The sequence below is a fragment of the Sparus aurata genome, chromosome 9 (genome assembly GCF_900880675.1).
Source record: "Sparus aurata chromosome 9, fSpaAur1.1, whole genome shotgun sequence".
Lineage (NCBI taxonomy): Eukaryota > Metazoa > Chordata > Actinopteri > Spariformes > Sparidae > Sparus > Sparus aurata.
In genome coordinates this window covers 9930355-9947905 of record NC_044195.1, presented here as the reverse complement: position 1 = coordinate 9947905, position 17551 = coordinate 9930355, and the positions used below count along the sequence as shown (strand labels likewise).

At 40.8% G+C, this 17551-nt stretch overlaps 1 protein-coding gene across 3 annotated transcripts; it reads right to left on the bottom strand.

Annotated features, from left to right (window-relative positions):
- Positions 1–6947: 6947 nt before the first annotated feature.
- LOC115587626 (homeodomain-interacting protein kinase 1-like) lies at positions 6948–14858 on the bottom strand. 3 transcript variants are annotated; one of them, XM_030427549.1, is made up of 16 exons: positions 14468–14857; positions 12264–12474; positions 11820–12011; positions 11542–11723; positions 11301–11424; positions 10788–10898; positions 10573–10650; positions 10344–10492; positions 10028–10216; positions 9733–9897; positions 9022–9116; positions 8775–8936; positions 8480–8617; positions 8185–8288; positions 7537–7707; positions 6948–7433 (listed from the first exon to the last, which is right to left on the bottom strand). In XM_030427549.1, exons 2-12 carry the CDS (start codon positions 12456–12458, stop codon positions 8815–8817), a joined length of 1602 nt encoding a protein of 533 aa, XP_030283409.1. In that variant the 5' UTR covers positions 12459–12474; positions 14468–14857; the 3' UTR covers positions 6948–7433; positions 7537–7707; positions 8185–8288; positions 8480–8617; positions 8775–8814. The 3 variants fall into 3 exon arrangements, with proteins under 3 accessions (XP_030283409.1, XP_030283408.1, XP_030283410.1); XM_030427548.1 differs by having other exon boundaries at positions 7541–7707; XM_030427550.1 differs by lacking the exon at positions 10573–10650 and having other exon boundaries at positions 7541–7707; positions 14468–14858.
- Positions 14859–17551: the final 2693 nt, after the last annotated feature.

Sequence of the window (17551 nt, the reverse complement as noted above, 5' to 3'; positions counted from 1 at the left end):
ATCTCTATTGTCAAAGTGAAAACAAATGGAGACCACCTCAGTGCGGTGAGTGTGTCTCAAGTGATTGTAGTATAAAGATACCTGTGTCTGAAGGTCCAGTCACTGGTTAAAAGTTCTGTTATGACCCTGAGTCATTATTGTGTTTATATAGTATTTGCTGATCTGTCTCTCCCACTCTCCTTTCTCCTGTGTGTGAGCAGTCTCTTTCAACATGTGTGTGTTGGTTGTGATTGATAGCAGGTTGAACTTGCTCATTGGCTTGCTCAGCTTGATTGCTGATGCGGGACTGGTCAAAGGAGAGGAGCTCTTCTTGAACCACCGACTGACTGCAATCTCTTTCTCCACCAATCTTCCAGTTCAACAGGGACCCGTGTCTAGTCTGACTAGTGTTTTGTTAGTGATATGTAAACTAGTTGTGAATAGCTCAGCTGAAGTAAAATCTGATTATTTGTGACAATTTGTAAATAGACAGAGATTAGTAGCATAGTAGGAGGGAGAAGTTTTTTCTTTGATAACCCTTTTCTCCTGTTTATTCTGATTTTAGGATTTTGTCTATATTTTTGATTTGTGGCCGGAAGGTAGGGTAACAGATTCTTTTGTTTGTTGCGTTGGCCTTGTTCTCCCTCTGAAGCAAAATAAATGCTACTTTGAATGTAATTCCTCTGTGACACTGGCTTTCTTGGCAGTGAAAAGAATGGGGAGATGCACATCATGTTATGTCTCTGGTTCCCCTAGACCAGGGGCGTAACAGGTTATTGAAGTGTATAAATCAGGGGATGGATACAAAAACATGTCCAAGTCACTGAACATCACCTGGAGTTTATGGAAGGAATATGGCACATGTGTAAATCTGCCTAGAGCAGGCCGTCTTCACAAACTGAGCAAGAAGGAGACTAGTGAGGCACGCCACCAAGACACCTATGACTACTCTGAAGGAGTTAAAAGCTTCAGCAGCTGAGATGGGTCGGGTTCTTCACCAATCAACACTTTATGGTAGAGTGGCAAAGGGAAAGCCACTGTTGAAGAAAGCTCATAAAATCTCCAGATTTAAATCTCAAGTACTAGAGTTCACCCAGAGACATGTGTGAGATAAACTTGAAGAAGGTTCTTTGGTCTGATGAGACTGAAATGGAAAATCAGACTAGACGCTATGGCAGACACCAAACACTGCATATCACCATGTGAAGCATGGTGGTGGCAGCATCAGGCTGTGGGGATGCGTCTCAGCAGCTGGCCCTGGAAGACGTGTAAGGGTAGAGGGTAAAATGAATGCAGCTAAATATAGAGAAATCCTGATTCAGTCTGCAACGGAGCTATGACTTGGGAGATGATTTAAATTCCAGCAAGACAATGACCCGAAGCATACAGTTAAAGCTAGACACAGACACAGAAATGGTTTAAAGACAACAAGGTGAATGTTCTGGAGTGGGCCAATCAAAGCACAGACTTCGATCCAATAGAGAATTTGTGGCTAGACTTGAAAAGGGCCTCCTCTGTAACTTTCGCACATACAGTGAGGCAGAATATGAGTCCAAGAGTCCCACCTTGAAAAGGCTAACTGTATATCTCTGATATTGTATAGTGCAGGCCCATTAACACCTCCTCATACTCAGTAGCTTTGGTTCTCTGGGAGCATTCACACACCTCCACCACAAATGTTCTTTTCTGATTTTTTGGAATCAGTTTCATGAAAAAAAAAAAAACAATCCTGTAATGAGCTCTAATCTTGTGCTCCTCCATAACCCCAACCATCCAGTAGGAGGGAAAGAACACCTGTAACAAAGAACATTTGTCTGATCTCAGACTTCCTTATTGTCAGTATCTCTGTATTACAGCACAATGGTAAATTGGCTGTGCTGGTACTGCTGAAATCAAGCTGTATCATGTTTGAAACCTACTCACACTCTGTGTTCCTCTATTTGACATGCAAATTTCCATTATCCCCTCAGGCCAGAGCAAGGGAGCAAAAGTTTTGTGAAGTGTCTAACACCACCCAGTGGTCACTGCCAACATGACAATACAGCCTCTTGACACCTTAGCATGTTTATATAAACCAAACTCCACACAGCCCCTTAACTGTGGTGGCTGGGTAATTTTGTGCCTGTGTACTATTGCTCCTCCATGGAGCATCATAGATGACAAGCCTTTTTGGTGGAAGAGCTGAGCAGCAGCCCCCAGATGTATTTTCCATATAGGTGAGTAAACAAGCTGTTATCAGAGGAACAGTTACACTCAGAGCTCAGACAACTACAGACAGTTGCTCACAACCCGGACTTAAATGCAGATCCAGTAAGGTAGGTACTGTGGAAGTGAATGCAATGGGGCAAAGCTGAAAATAAATGTGTTCAGTAAAGGGTGTTGGGCGAGTTACTCCAAACACGTAATGCATTATTCATTACTGGCATTTCAAAGTCATTATGATTATGATATTACTGTCTTTGAATTGTAAGGCATTACACTACTATTGCATTACTTTTAAGTTACTTTAACCAAAATTCACAACAACACTGAAATCAACAGTTTCTGAAAGGGCTGGCCATGCTGAACATGAATTGCGATGTTAAAAGCAATGTTAAAAGGGTAGCCTACATTGTAAGGCCCTTTCTCTAATGTTTATTGTGTTTAACAGAAGTTTTTGTATGTTTTTATCTGGATACAGACTGACGTGAAACAGATTGACATTATGTCACTGTTCTGGTGGCTATTTATATTATATTATATTATAGTCAATAGCCCAATAGCACTAACACGTTGAGGCAATGAAAGAATCCACTGTTGGAAGTGGAAGCACATCTTCGACAACATCCTCTGCCACCAGTCTCCTCACTTCTCAAGGTTCAAGCACCGCATAATGGGAGAATGTTAGTTTTTGCTGCTTAGTTTTTTCTCCACTCTCATCCTCAGTTTGCTTTCTTTTGGTCACTAGCTTAATGTTAGTGTGGCACCGCTCTAGATGATTCGTTACTTGTGCTATTTTGCGAAGTAGAGATTCCTTTTTTGGTTTCGCACACAAAGTGCACTTAAAGTGAAACTCTCGCCAAAATGCAACCTAGGATTTTTGTGCGAATGTATTCGAGTCAAACCTTCGTGTAAAAGCATAATTACGGCCAAAGAGGCACTTTTAAGATTTACCATATTTTCGTTTTCGGGTCAAACCCATTTTCAACGGGAGTACTTACGGGCACTTTTACACTAGCATCAAAATTGCTATTTTTAAAACACTAAGAAGGCTCGACACAACATGAAACTTTGCTCGTAGTATCACCAGGGTCTCTACACATGAACACGAGCATTGAGAACATTGTTTGTGTACACAGAGTTTACTAAAAAGAGGGTTTTTGAACAACTGACCTTCTTTTCCATATCATTCATCTGATGATAGACGTCTCATGATTTTAATTTTAGCGCAACTGGGCTGTATTATTGATTCCTGTGATTTTGCTTATAAATTTCAATTGAGCCATTAGCTTACCTTCGTGGTAGCTCTAAGAGGTCTGCCGTGGTCCGTTCAGCATTCGCCTAGCAGCTAGCTCACTTCTTCTGATGAAAGTGACCATAACGTGAAACATGATCACGTTAAGACTAAGAATCTAATTTTAAGATTAAACCATACACATATTATCAAAACTATTACAGAATAAAAACTAATTTACGCTTGTATGTTTGGGTCTATAGGTAAGTGCAGAGCTATTAATAGTTTTCTCTATGGCTCTGGGTGAGTGTACAGAGTAACAGTAAGGGTAGCTGTAACTCAACCCAAGTAACTTAGGCAATTAACTATTTTAACAAAACACTCTCACGCTATTGAGACATCAATGTAAGGATGGCTGACACAAATGAAGGTTTTCAAAGAAAGTACTTTTTATTAAACAATGACAGACAACACGAATGTGTGCAAGACGTTCATCTTGGGAGAGATGGCCACAGTGTCACAAATCCCATCTTGAAGTGAAAGTGGATGTCAAAGAAACACTGCAAATATACTGTTTATACAAATACACAATTATGCTCACACCATATATCCATGCAAAATAAAGAGCTCCTCACCAAAGTGGCACTTGTATGAAAAACAGATAGAGAATGAGAGAGAGAGATGCAGAGATAGGCAGACAAAGGAAAGAAAGAGAGCAGGGTTCAGTTTAAGTATTATTTTAAATAATGTTTAGGTGAACAGAGAGATAATAGCTTATTTTGTACTTACATATGCTGAGACAAAAGGCTGCACGGTGCTCTGAGGGAGACAGAAAGCAGAGGTGAGGTCAGATATGCTAGATTCATCTGATTCTGTCTCTTCTAGAATTAAAATAAGAACTATTTATTAAACTCACAATGAAAGAAAAAGAACACATGTAAACTCCACATCAGGTAAAGGCAAACCTTCACTCCAAATATGCCCAAAGGGGAGAGAAAGAGAGGCCAGGTGGGTGAAGAGAACAGTGAGAATGAGACTGTTTCAAAAATGTACATTGACAGTATTGGTGTCTTTAAAAAAGTGCAATAATAGATGGTTGTATTCATTACAGTCACTCTGTAAAAGTAGTAGGCTTTATGACCATCCTGGTGGATGTCAGCAACAACAAATAACAACAGCATACAGTATAGTAAACTTTCAAATGTGAAGAATGCCTGTGAAGTCCACACCAATGAAAGGCACATCCCTGGAACATCCCTGGGGGACAGGGCGGCCTTAAAGAGAAGGAGTTTGACAGACAAAAAAAGATAACTGATGCACACCAACTGCATTATAACAGACAGTGTTGGGGAAGCTACTTTGCAAGCGTAGCTTGTAAAACTACATGTAGTTCAGCCTGGCAGTAGTTTGAACAAACTACATTTCTACTCCGGGAGAAATGTAGTTTGTAAAACTACTGCTAAAAAAAGTAGCTTTAGCAACTACTTATATTCATTATACTCAGCATTAAATAAATCAACATATGGTGTATATGAAACAAAATATAATAGCCTACAAAAAATTCACATGCCAGCAGAAATTTGCCTCTCAACTCAAGTTTTATATCTTAAAGAACAAAAGCTGACATTTTTGGTTAACATCACAGGAACTTCAGAGGCACTAACACTTGAACAACACGTGAACACGTAGGTCGTGTCTGTAGATGCATCTATATCCAACATGTACATGCTCAGATATGGTCATGGTTGGGCTGGCGCGTGTGGGAGCGCATCGGGGGTAACAGGAGGGTTGTCCATGACGTGCTTGTGCCATATGAGCACCTTGGCACAAAGCATTTGAGTGCTGCCAGGGCAAGCCAATCAGAAGCAGCACTGGCTTAGCATGTCATGACATGTTTCATGCCCTTTTTCAAAGAAAAATAAGATACAATTTATATTATATAGGTCCTTTTTTTATATATAAAAAATATTATTAAAATTAAAATTTTTAATATATATTTATATATATTAAGATATTATGTTATTGGCCAAAATTGTAGTTTGTAAATTGAGTAGTTAAACTACAAAAAATTACCAAAAAGAAGTTGAAATACTTGACGCAGCACAAAATATGAATGTAGTTTAACTGCCAGCAAGTTACAACAAATTGTAGTTAAGCCACGGAAATTTCTGCCTCAGTGTGTTGGTAGGTTTAAAGTGAACAGGGATCCCATGTTTATTAAAGATCCTCCTGTGTTTCTCAGATGTTCCTGCGACATAGGGACGATGTTGTTATGTTTTCTCGTCTTCTCCCCTCTGTCTGCTCTGGATCTTTAAGAGGTTTTGACCAAGGTCCAGTTTGGGTAGCCACAGATTTAAAGTGCTCCTCTGAAGAGCTTTTGTTCCTTCTCCTTCCCTTCTGACTTAGTGGGCATGGTCTCAGCCCGACGGTTTAAGGTTCTGATGACCCCCAGCTTGTGCTCCAGGCGAGGATGAGAGTCGAACAGTAAGTAAAACACAACACTTATTAAATCAGCAAAGGTTTTACTAAACTGTTTAAACCCAGTTTATCTGCCAGTAAGCAACTTGAGCCAGTTAATGTTAATGCAAGTGTTAGCTAGCTGCTATTCACTAGGCTAGCTAACATTAGCCCATAATTTAAGACTTTATCTGTAATGTGTAACGTGTTTCATTAAATGTTTGTAAAAGATGTGCTGTTGGACTTGATCTAGCAGTCTTACACTACATGTTTTCTCTTCATTTGATTTATGACTGCATTTAAAAGCAGTTGATAATTACTTACAGCTCTTTTTGACCCAGACCTATAACAACATTCATTATTGAACCAAACATCATCAATGTGTTATCTATTTCAACAAAAGTATACATGTACTGCACATATAATACATACACATACTGTATTATAATACATAATAACATCTAAAGCAACTACATGTCCACAATATTTCCTCCATTTCTCAAAAGTAAATGACTGGATTACCTGCCAAGACAGGTATTATTGGTTAAGCCTATTTTGAAACTTTTCTCTTTCATGCTTTTGTTCAAATTGAGGACAGTGGGAGGCAACAACACGTTCCGAGCGTGTCTGGCTGCCCGGAAATAGAAATGAGTGTAGACGAAGCACTAAAACCTCAAAAACAGCTTTTTGTGGAGCTGTGGCTACCACACCCTATTCATACTTGCTAGAAGTAGCACCCTGACCTATTTGAATGTGTTGTTGCTTTATTTGTTGACCTTGTATGAGGAACATTTCCCACTGATGAACCACTGCAGTTACTGGCTTAAAAGCCTGCTGTCGTTTGGGACACTTAATGTGTGATGAGTTTTGGCTCTTGCGTCTGTCTCATGTATAAAGTTATTAATTACATCAATTATGTTAAACACAGCTTTATGTATCTTGTAGTTACGAATTAATTGAACACCAATGTGAAAAAAAATAAGAATTTTGAAAAAACTATAAAATAAGTCAGTTTGAGGCTCAAAGGTTTAGGTGTATTTATCATGTAATTGCACAAAATGAATCATATTGAGCTGGATAATATAGTCAAAAAAGTTTTACTTTATCGATACATATATCTAAACATCAATTCATACAAATATCTATACATCAATCTATACATATGTGTATACATATATCTAAACATGCATTTATACATCAATCTATACAAATATCTATACATCAATATGTACATCTATCTCTACATCGCTCTATACATCAATCTAGACATATTTCTTAACATCCATCTCAGAATCAATCTAAACATATATCTCTGAATCTATCTTTACATGTATCTCAAAATCTATCTATACATCTATCTGTACATCAATCTAAATATTTATCTAAACATTTATCTGTACATATATTTACACATCCATTGATCCATCTGCATGACATCACAGAAGTCCACCGTGAGGAGAGGAGGGCAGCTGATGCTCTGCACTGGGTGGACTTCGTGGAGGATCAAGCTGCTCCGTCACCAGGTGATGCTCCACATCCTCTGACTGGCTTGACACTGTGAGTCCTGCAGAGGAGGACAGAGATGTGACTGCTGTTTCAAGAACATGCAGCCAGGAGGCGGCGTGGCTTAGAACATACTCCTGGGGCAGGTTATACATGTCACTCACGTACACGGTCACTGGAGTTTGTGTGTGCGGCAGCTGCACCACGGCTGTCCGCTGATGTGTGCTGTGACAGGACCGGGACTGTCTGCGGGGGACGAGGTTCCTCTACAGCTCTCTGTGAGGTCGAGGCCTCCATCACAGCTGCCCGTGAGGCGGAAGCCACCACTGACGCTGCTACACCAACAAACAAAAACACAGGTCAATCTTCCAAAACTTTGTTTGTTTATTTAGTTTGTAAGCATTAAAAAAATCAGTCAGTGAAGATCTTTCTCTTCTGATTAAAAATGGTGTCCTTTAAAGATCTTGTACCAGGAACCATTGTACCTTAGTGTTATTGCTCACAGCGGGGAAGTTGTTTTGTGCCATTAAAGTTAAATCTAATAAAATTTACCATTGGTCATCTGTAATAGTCCTGAACTTTGTATTCATGTAAATGTACTTGAACTAAAAACCTTGAACTACATTACCTTGTTTGAAAAATGTATGTTATTCAAAATCAAACGTCTTGCAGTTTTCATCACATTTCACATGACAGTCCTCACCTTTAGGAGCTTTTGCCCTACACAAAAACAAACACTTCTCTACTCTTCTCCAGTGATGTATGTGGTGACGTAAACATGTACGAGTTGTGTGTGAACAGTGTGTACTTACATAGTTTTGGCTGACAGAGCAGTCGGGGCGTCTCTGGGCGTGAAGCTCTCTCTCTCTCTGTCGGCCAGTTGGTAATATATGGCCTGCTCCTCTGCTGACAGTGACTTCAAATGTGGACAGATGGACAACACACTGTTTGTTAGCACACGCACGATCGCACGCAAGCACACAGACACACTGACACACTAACTACAGACACAAATATGCACACAGGTTCTCATTAATGGTATCAATCACTGTAAACATTTTTTTTCCAAGCACTGATCAAGTTGGCAACACTGACTGTCACACTTACTCTCCGTCCCAGGACCTTCCAGCAGTGGTATGCTCTCAGCTGCCGCAGGCCGACCCAGGATCAGGCTCACAGTCACAGTCCTTATTCGATGAAGTGAAGCCTGAACTTCCTGAGGTCTTGTTAATGTAAGTCCTGCCCCTGAACATGAAAAAACACACACACACACACACACACACACACACACACACAATTGTTCTGTTATTGGCATGAATCGTGTATCTGTTATTAGTTTTGGTGAGCTGAACTATTTTTTCGTCTGAGAAATAGGTGTCGTGACCAGAGGAAGACATCTCACCTGACTTTGCCCCCTCCGTCCTTCCAGCGGCAGCATGTTCTCAGCTGTCGCAGGCCAGATCATCAACAGAGGGAACACACGGCCTGAGCGTCTTTCTCATCCAGGAGAAGACACGTCGGAGGAAATTCTTCTTCTTCACTGGCCCCTTTGCCCCCGTGTTTTCTGAAAATAAAAGGACATTAAAGTCCTCAGCCGTACTCCAAAAAGCACAACAGTTCAGACACAAGTAGGGGTGACTGTAACTTACCACACGAACCCGAGTCCTCACATATTGGTGACTCCATGCCACTTTCAACGTCAGTCACTAAGGACACTGATGCCTCGTACCGGCCAGACTGAAAGCTGGAAACACAACAAAAAAGTTTTTTCTTTTTTTTTATTACATTAAAACAGTAAATACAGAACACAAGGACACAAAAAAGCAAACAAACATCTTTCACAAGTGACATACAAAAATAAAAAGCCAAACAAACAAAAACATTATTGCCAAAAAAAAAAACCAGACACATTTCATCATCCTCAATCTTTTAACGAAGGCCTATTGCATTTTATTTCATAATCCTTGACCTTTTGCTGTCTATTTGCGATAATACCCTCTAACTTAAAATAATGTTTCAAAAAGGAGAGAAAGTTAAACAGTGTCAAAAATTATTTTCCTTTCAGTATAAAAATAAATCTCTAACCCAGTAAAATATCTGTATTTAAAACGTTTGGACAAGATTATTGTTTGAGGGCACATTGACAACACAAGGGAGTTCAACAAAAAATTTGTCATTCCTGTTATTGTCATCACATGGTAATGCTGCAATGAGGAACTTTTCATTTTTGTTGTTTCTGAGGCTCCTGCAGACCAAACCTCCTGAAGTAAAGATCTTGATCTAGCTTTCGTGTGGATTTGATGTGAAAGTGAGTGAAAAACAAAGGCAAAAGATTCTGCTACTATTTTTCATCATCTCACCTGTCTGCACTCTCCTGATCTCCTGGCACCGTGCGCTGGGCTGTCGCAGGCCGAACCAGAATCACACCTGATGGTAGATATGTGGGAGATGAAGTGCAGTCCTCACTCGAGAATGGGGAAGTAAAGGCTGAACATCCTGAGGTCTTGTCAATGTAAGACCTGCCACTGAACACGCACAATTATCCTGTTACTGTCATGACATCTTCAAGAATCATGTCTCTGCTATTATTTCTGGCGATCTGAACCATTTTCTCATCTGAGAAATGAGTGTCGTGACTAGAGGAAGACATCTCACCTGACTTCGCTCCCCTGACCTTCCAGCAGCAGTGTGTTCTCAGCTGTCGCAGGCCGAACCAGGATCACACCTGCTGGTGGAATGTGAGAAGTAAGAGTCGAAGGACAAGCGGGGCGTCTTTTACTCATGACGGCCGCCTTTGGTCTCATCATCTTACGACTGCTCGTCTCAGACTTCTCTGCCCCATTGCTACAAAAAGACATACTTGCTGTTACACTGATGTCCCGGAAACACGACAGGACACTGATCAAATGACAAATCATCACTAACTAACAAAGCACCACCTACAGGACTCACACCTCACACGCACACTTACTTTGGGTAGTCTTTGGTGCTAAATGGATGAGTGAGGACTTCACTGGGAGTGATCCTCTCATCCTCACCCGTCTTCAGCATGGCCTTCAGGAGCTCGATGCACTGCTCTCGCTCTGCGGCCTCAGCTTCGTTATTTTCCTCAAGACACATCTAGTTGAGGAAACAATGGTCATTTCCACCATCATGAAAGACAATCGGTCATAGTGACAAAGACAGTTACTTCACACTACTTTTTTGAGATCGTCCAGAGACTGGAGCTTGTGGTCCTTGACACTGTTGAGGTGACATCTGAAATACTCAAAAGATGTCTGAAAGAAGGTTCAAATGGTTTGTATCAATGATCCTCAGAATCATTTTGAATGATCGACCGTTAAATGTTGGGAAATGTTAACAAGAAATAAAAGATGATAAAAGATTAAAGGTCAGAGAAGGTTCACTGTGGTACCTTGAGCTCCCAGCTGTTGGACTCAGTCCAGTTAAAGTACTTCTTTGTCTCTAGACCAGTACTGAGAACAAGGTCTTCTGGCTGACCCAAGAGATCAATGATGCTCCGCAGCTGGAGATTAAACACAGCATTACATCAAGACATGTAAGAGCAAGTACTGTTCTCAGGAGGGCAAAGTAATGAATCGCCATATCTGAATGGCCAGTTCTCATCTGTGAGTTCGGTTCCAGCACGAGGAGTGAGATTGGCCAATCAGAGGCAATGTAGGGCAGGTCATCTTTTCACAACATGCTAATGCTAACACCTCCCATCGTAGCAAAGGTACAAGTTCTTTGAACCACTAAACATCAGATTACTTCCTTCTGTCACACTCAAAGTAAATTTCCATTTGATTCCCAGCTTTAGCAACTCATATTGTACACGGAGCACTAATTAGAGCAAAACCACAAGCAAGAGTGAAGACACACAAGTATGAGTGACTGACAAACTGTCTGAATAAATTAAGTGACTTACAATTTCATACTCGGAGCGTCCACTGAACGGTAGTTTGCCACAGATCATTACGAACATCAGACAGCCCAGGGACCACATGTCAATGGCCTCAGAAAATGGACAGCCCAACAGGATTTCTGGAGACCTGAATGTGGAGGAGAAACATTGCACAGGATGTTTACACCGTCAGACTTGGGAAGGGAGCAATAAATGGTAAACTTCTAACTCACTCCAGTGTAATAATAAAAACAATGGAGCCTACCTGAGTGCCATCGGTTGCAGGCGCTTGCCCTGGCTGGCTTCTGATCTGGACATGGCAACACCGAAGTCAATGAGCTTGACTCTGAGGGGTCGTGTTTGGTGATTCTCTATCATGATGTTATGGAGGTGCAGGTCAGCATGGATCACCCCGATCCCCTTCAGCGCCTCCAATGCTGTCCCCATCTGAAAGTACAAGGTCAGTAGGAATGTACCAAAACCTGAAAGTGACAGAGTGCTCAGTGCTTTGCTTTCCATCTGTGGTGCTGATGGAGGTCATACCTGCTGGATGATGCTTCTGATGTCACTCAGAAGCATAGGCGCAAAACTTGTCAAACCAAGGTGGTCGCCTAGGGTGATATCCAACACCTCCAACACGATTGCCTTTCCATGTTTGGTTTGAAAGGAATCGATGAACTCAACGATGTTGTGTCGGTGGAGTTTCAGGCGCTTGAACCGTCTCAGCATGGAAACCTGGAGACACACAGCGAGTTTGACATGATTAGTTTTTTACAGTCAGTCAATGTGTTAACGTGTTAAGTCTTTATAATGTGGCGCCTAAAACTTAGTGTACAGATAATCAATATATCTTCATAAAGTGACGTTTGTAGATAGCTTAAAGTAGCTAAAAGGAAAAGGAATTGCTTGTTTGCGCGAGGCACTTACTGCACCTTTGACTGTACAATATCTTTTACAACCATGAACATCAAAATCAACACCTCCTACCTCATTGACGGTGTCATTCTCGAAGCATTTAGGTATCTTCACAGCCACCGTCTGCTTGATGTCCTTTTTCCAACATTTCAACACCTTTCCGAAGTAGCCCTCTCCCAGAACCTTCAGGACCTCATATCCTCTGGGGAGCTGGACGGGGTTCATCTCGGAAGATGAGGTGGATGCCTTGGATACACTGGATCCCATGTTGTCTCTCAGAATACTGAAACAAAACGAGTGAAAACAGGTGAAACAAAGAAAAACGAGATGTTACTTTCATTCTCTTTGAAGGACCATAACAATGTTTCAGATATTGAGTACATATAATTTTGCTACCATCCTACGGTTTCTACCCCGTCAATGATTAGATGACACAAAACTTGTTAAACTGCCGCTTCAGGTCTTTACAATGACAATCGTGTATATATTTCATAGTCCAGATTTCAGTGATCATCTGATGGTCTGAGGTCTGAGCAAAATCTGGGGAATTTCCACTAAATGTTAATGATTTCTACAGGTGTGTACAAATAAGAGATTTATATGAAAAACAGATAAACCCTGAATTCTCAGAGGAGGGTAATACAGTGATAAATGTCCTACTTCAAGCTTATCAACTCAAAAAACAATGTCTAAACTGCACCAGGGTACCAGAGTGTCACAGAATATGTTAAAACGAAATGGGAAAAACAACTACACACAGAAATATTACAGGAGGCTTTGACAACAATATTAAAACTATTGGGGAGACAGAGACTAGGCCAATTAGGGTATTCATTGATGCAGTTAAAGGTCAAAATTACAGAAAACTTATCTCCAGGATTTATTCATGTTTACATGTGGAAAGGGGCCTTTCCATAGTGTATATTAAATCAAGATGGGAGACTGAAGCTAAGATACAAATGACTGAAAATGAATACATATCTGTAAGACACAGTCGAACACTTCAAGTTCAGGGATCTGGAGGGAATTCACCTGGGAAAACACCTTGAGGTTTTTCATTACAAATCCAAATATGGCCATTGCTGGAGAATGTGTGCTAACATGTCAGCAGGTCACTATCACAGTTTTTGTGAGTGTCCTAATATCTCTGCTTACTGGATGTAGTAACAGAGATCAGATCTTGATTTTAATGTCACTGTAATTTACGTGGGAAATGTACCGATCGAGCTGAAAAAAAAAAACGGCCAGATATTTACTTCAAATACTACTAGCAGCAAGAAAAAACAATAACCAGGAAATGGCGAAGTAAAGAGTCTCCAACAACCCTTGAATGGATACATTACAGATGGGGATTTTACATCTAAAACCTATCATTAGCTCATAAAATTCGATGCAGTGTTATGGTTATGAATACCAGTTGATTCGTTTATTATATGCTGTGCACAGAACAGCGTGCTCCATTACGCACCTAACCTGTCCGTACCTTAATTAAAAAGCACGCAGTCAACAAGAGGACTCATCCATAAGCACACACAATAATCTCTTCTTCACGGCAGGGAACACTGATAAAGTCAATATGCTGTTTATTAGTCGCAAGTCATGCATCGCGGAGGAGACCGTGGGATGGACGCAGGATGCCGCTCTCATCTCTGCCCAACCTTTTCAATACCAACACCTCAAGTACAAGCTCTGAGCTCTGACTGAACACAACAGTGAAAAGGCCTTCAAATATATAAAACTGTGAACTTAAACTCTCTCCTACAACATATCCGGTCACACTTTAAGTTCAGTTTCAACATTCTAGCAGCTGTCTCAGCTGTACACAGACAGACGGCCCTGGTGTGTCTACACCTGCACGTTCTCATCTCCTAACATTCTATCGTCTCCATGGTGCACAAGACAAACATGTTGTTTTTTCAAAAAAAGGCCCGGCCGCCATCTTTTCCCCCTAAATGTTCCACCTTAAATATCTAAACATGTAATGTTAATGCCTCAAACAAAAATAACAGTCTTTAAAAAACACTACACAACCGTGAACACATTCCTCAACTTTCGCGGGACTTTCAGCACATTCTTAACCTCTAAAAAACATTTTACACCGAGAAAACGTCGAGTATGAGCCAAAAGTGACTTTTCATGAAAGGCTAGCTAAAATGCTATCAATAGCCTATCTGTAAATTCAATAATTTTCCAAGAGTATACGCAACCGAAACAAACTTCTACATGTTTAAGAAGATGAATAAATACATTTGGTGTGATAATAAAAGATGTCCTACCTGCAGAGACTCAGGACAGCAGGTGTCCCCACAGGGGGTCAACCAGAGGCCACTTCTCCAGCAGCTACAGATGGTCTTCTTCTGGCAGTAGTTAGTTGTTTGATCAGGTGATCAGGTTAAATCCAAAAGAGGTTTGTCAGAGATAGATAGATAGATAGATAGATAGATAGATAGATAGATAGATAGAAGTCTTCAAGTGATCAGATTTAATCCAAAAAAGGATTGTCTGAGATGAAGTCTTCCAGGTGAACAGGTATAATCCAAAATGTTTGGTAGAGTAGAAGTTTTCCAGTCGATCGGGTTTCCCAGATTGAACTTTCCAACAACAAATCCGCAGTAGGTCAACTTGTCAAAGTTTAATGTGCGAATGAGAAATAAATGAGGTCCGCAGCTTTTATAGCTTTGGTCAACGTTCTGTTTCCATGGCCTTCAGTGACGCGCGTGCGTGATCATGCAGGTTCTGTGCAGCAAATTAATGTATTTAGTTTCTTGTGTAAAATGTCTTAATTCAATAATATGTCATTTAAATGTGTCAATAGTGTAACTTCATTTATGCCAATGAACGTTATTTGAATTGATAGATGTAAACTGTGGGATTGTTGTGTGAGCAGCAGGTGTTTCTACAACAGCTCCAGTCACCGCTGGACTGGCCTTCGGCGCATGGTGATTTTGGGCCGGGCCTTTCTTTTTTTTTCCTTTTTTTTTTACTAATGATACTAGCCGTATATTATGTCTATTGTACTAGCATTAGTAATGTTATTAGTCACGATACCTATTGGTACACAAAACTGGTAGATCGTCCCATTAGTCATGATTGATTCTGGGCTGGACCAATTACAGCCGAGGGCCCATGCCCCCTCCCTCTTGGGCCTCGGCCGTCAATCAATCACTCATACAGAGAGAAGATCACGAAAATGAAGAACAACAAGAAGCTGAAAGGAGGCGCGGAAAAAATTAGAGCTAAAAAGAGACAAGCCCTTCAGGCAGATGCTGCCAGATGTGTTAAAATAACACAGATGTTTGCTGGTGGCTATGGCGGAGCTTCATCTTCAGCAGCAGCAGCATCCGAAGCAGCCGCAGGTGATGATGGCGGAGGTGGCCGTCAGGTGGATGATGAACTGAAGGGGAGGCAGGAGGAGGAGAGACCCGCGGCCGCCGCCGGTGCGACTTGAGGGGAATGTGAACTTCAGGTAAGAAGTGATGAACTGCAGTCTACCTGGGTCAGATATGAGTCAAGTTTGGGTGTAGTTTATTTTCATTGCTTGCTAACTGTTAACATGAGTGACAGCGAGATCGAAAAGTGGCTAAAGGTATGTCGATTTTTGCTCAACGGCATATACCGATCCCTAGAATGGCATACCGATCCCTAGACTGACATACAGATTCTCGGAGTGGTATATACCGATCCCCAGACTGACATACAGATTCTCGGAGTGGTATATACTGATCCCCAGACTGACATACAGATTCTCGGAGTGGTATATACTGATCCCCAGACTGACATACAGATTCTCGGAGTGGTATGCTGCTATTATGCCGCTGTTATTCCACCGACACATGACGGTATGTGCCACTTGAGATTGTTACTGCACTGAGAGACTGTTGGATGGGTACCGCTCCCTGATGAATATGCAAATGTAATGCTACTGGGCTGGGTTGACGACAAGTGCAGCCGTAAACATAAACTTTTTTTTTTTTTTTTTGTCTTTATTGACAATGCTTTCTTAACACTTTACCGCAAGTAATGTTATGTTGTTGGGATTGTAGGCATATAGACAGTAATTACACGTGGGACTCTTACGATATGGTAGTAAAGTAATATGTCTAAATATCCGCCTATAAACTACTTAAAGCTAATGAAAGCGCTAACCTTAGCTAACATGGCTAATATTAGCCCAGCCACCTTATAGCCAGTCTGACTAATCGATAGCAGAACTTTTGAGCCTGCCAACAAAACAATACTTAGTGATGGGTTTTCATTATTACGGTGGCTGGGCTAATATTAGCCATGTTAGCTAAGGTTAGCGCTTTCATTAGCTTTAAGTAGTTTATAGGCGGACATTTAGACATATTGCTTTTCTATCATATCGTAAGAGTCCCACGTGTAATTACTGTCTATATGCCTACAATCCCACAACATAACATTACTTGCGGTAAAGTGTTAAGTTAGCATTGTCAATAAAGACAAAAAAAACAACAACAAAAAAAGTATATGTTTACGGCTGTACTTGTCGTCAAATCAGCCCAGTGGCATTACATTTGCATATTCATCAGGGAGCGGTACCCATCCAACAGTCTCTCAGTGCAGTAACAATCTCAAGTGGCACATACCGTCATGTGTCGGTGGAATAACAGCGGCATAATAGCAGCATACCACTCCGAGAATCTGTATGTCAGTCTGGGGATCAGTATATACCACTCCGAGAATCTGTATGTCAGTCTGGGGATCGGTATGCCATTCTAGGGATCGGTATATGCCGTTAAGCAGCAATCGACATACCTTTAGCCACTTTTCGATCTCGGCGCTACTGCTTAACATAGTCAGTAGTTACAAGTAGGCCATTTAACAATTTAGCTAGCTGTGCATGCTAGCTAGCATGACGGGGTTTAGGGTTAAAATAAAGGATGAAATTCTCATGTCATTGGACTCCGACATGGTCACTGACAGTTTTGGGGAAGCTACTTTACAAGCGTAGCCAGTAGTTTGAACAAACTACATTTCTCCAGGGGTAGTAGGATGTAGTTTCTAAAACTACTGCTAAAAAAAGTAGCTATAGCTATTACTTATACTCACGATACTCATTTAAATCAGCATTAAATAAATCAACATATGTATATGAAGCCTACTCAATGACATGCTTGTGATTATGAGCACCTTGGCACAAAGATCCGCCCTCTCTGTGAAGCATTTGAGTGCTGCCAAGGCAAGCCAATCAGAGGCAGTGTTGGCTTAACATGTCATGACATGTTTCATGCCTTTTTTCAAAGAAAAATTTAGTTAAATTTATACTATATAGGTCTTTTTTTTAATATAAAAAAAGTATTTCATGTTATTGGCCAAAATTGTAGTTTGTAAATTTACCC

Coding starts and splice junctions, on each gene's coding strand:
- LOC115587626 (XM_030427549.1), bottom strand. CDS start 12,458: ATGGGATCCAGTGTATCCAAGGCATCCACCTCATCTTCCGAGATGAAC. Junction 12,012..12,263: donor AGAATGACACCGTCAATGAG/GTAGGAGGTGTT, acceptor GTGTGTCTCCAG/GTTTCCATGCTGAGACGGTT. Junction 9,117..9,732: donor GATCAGGAGAGTGCAGACAG/GTGAGATGATGA, acceptor TTGTGTTTCCAG/CTTTCAGTCTGGCCGGTACG.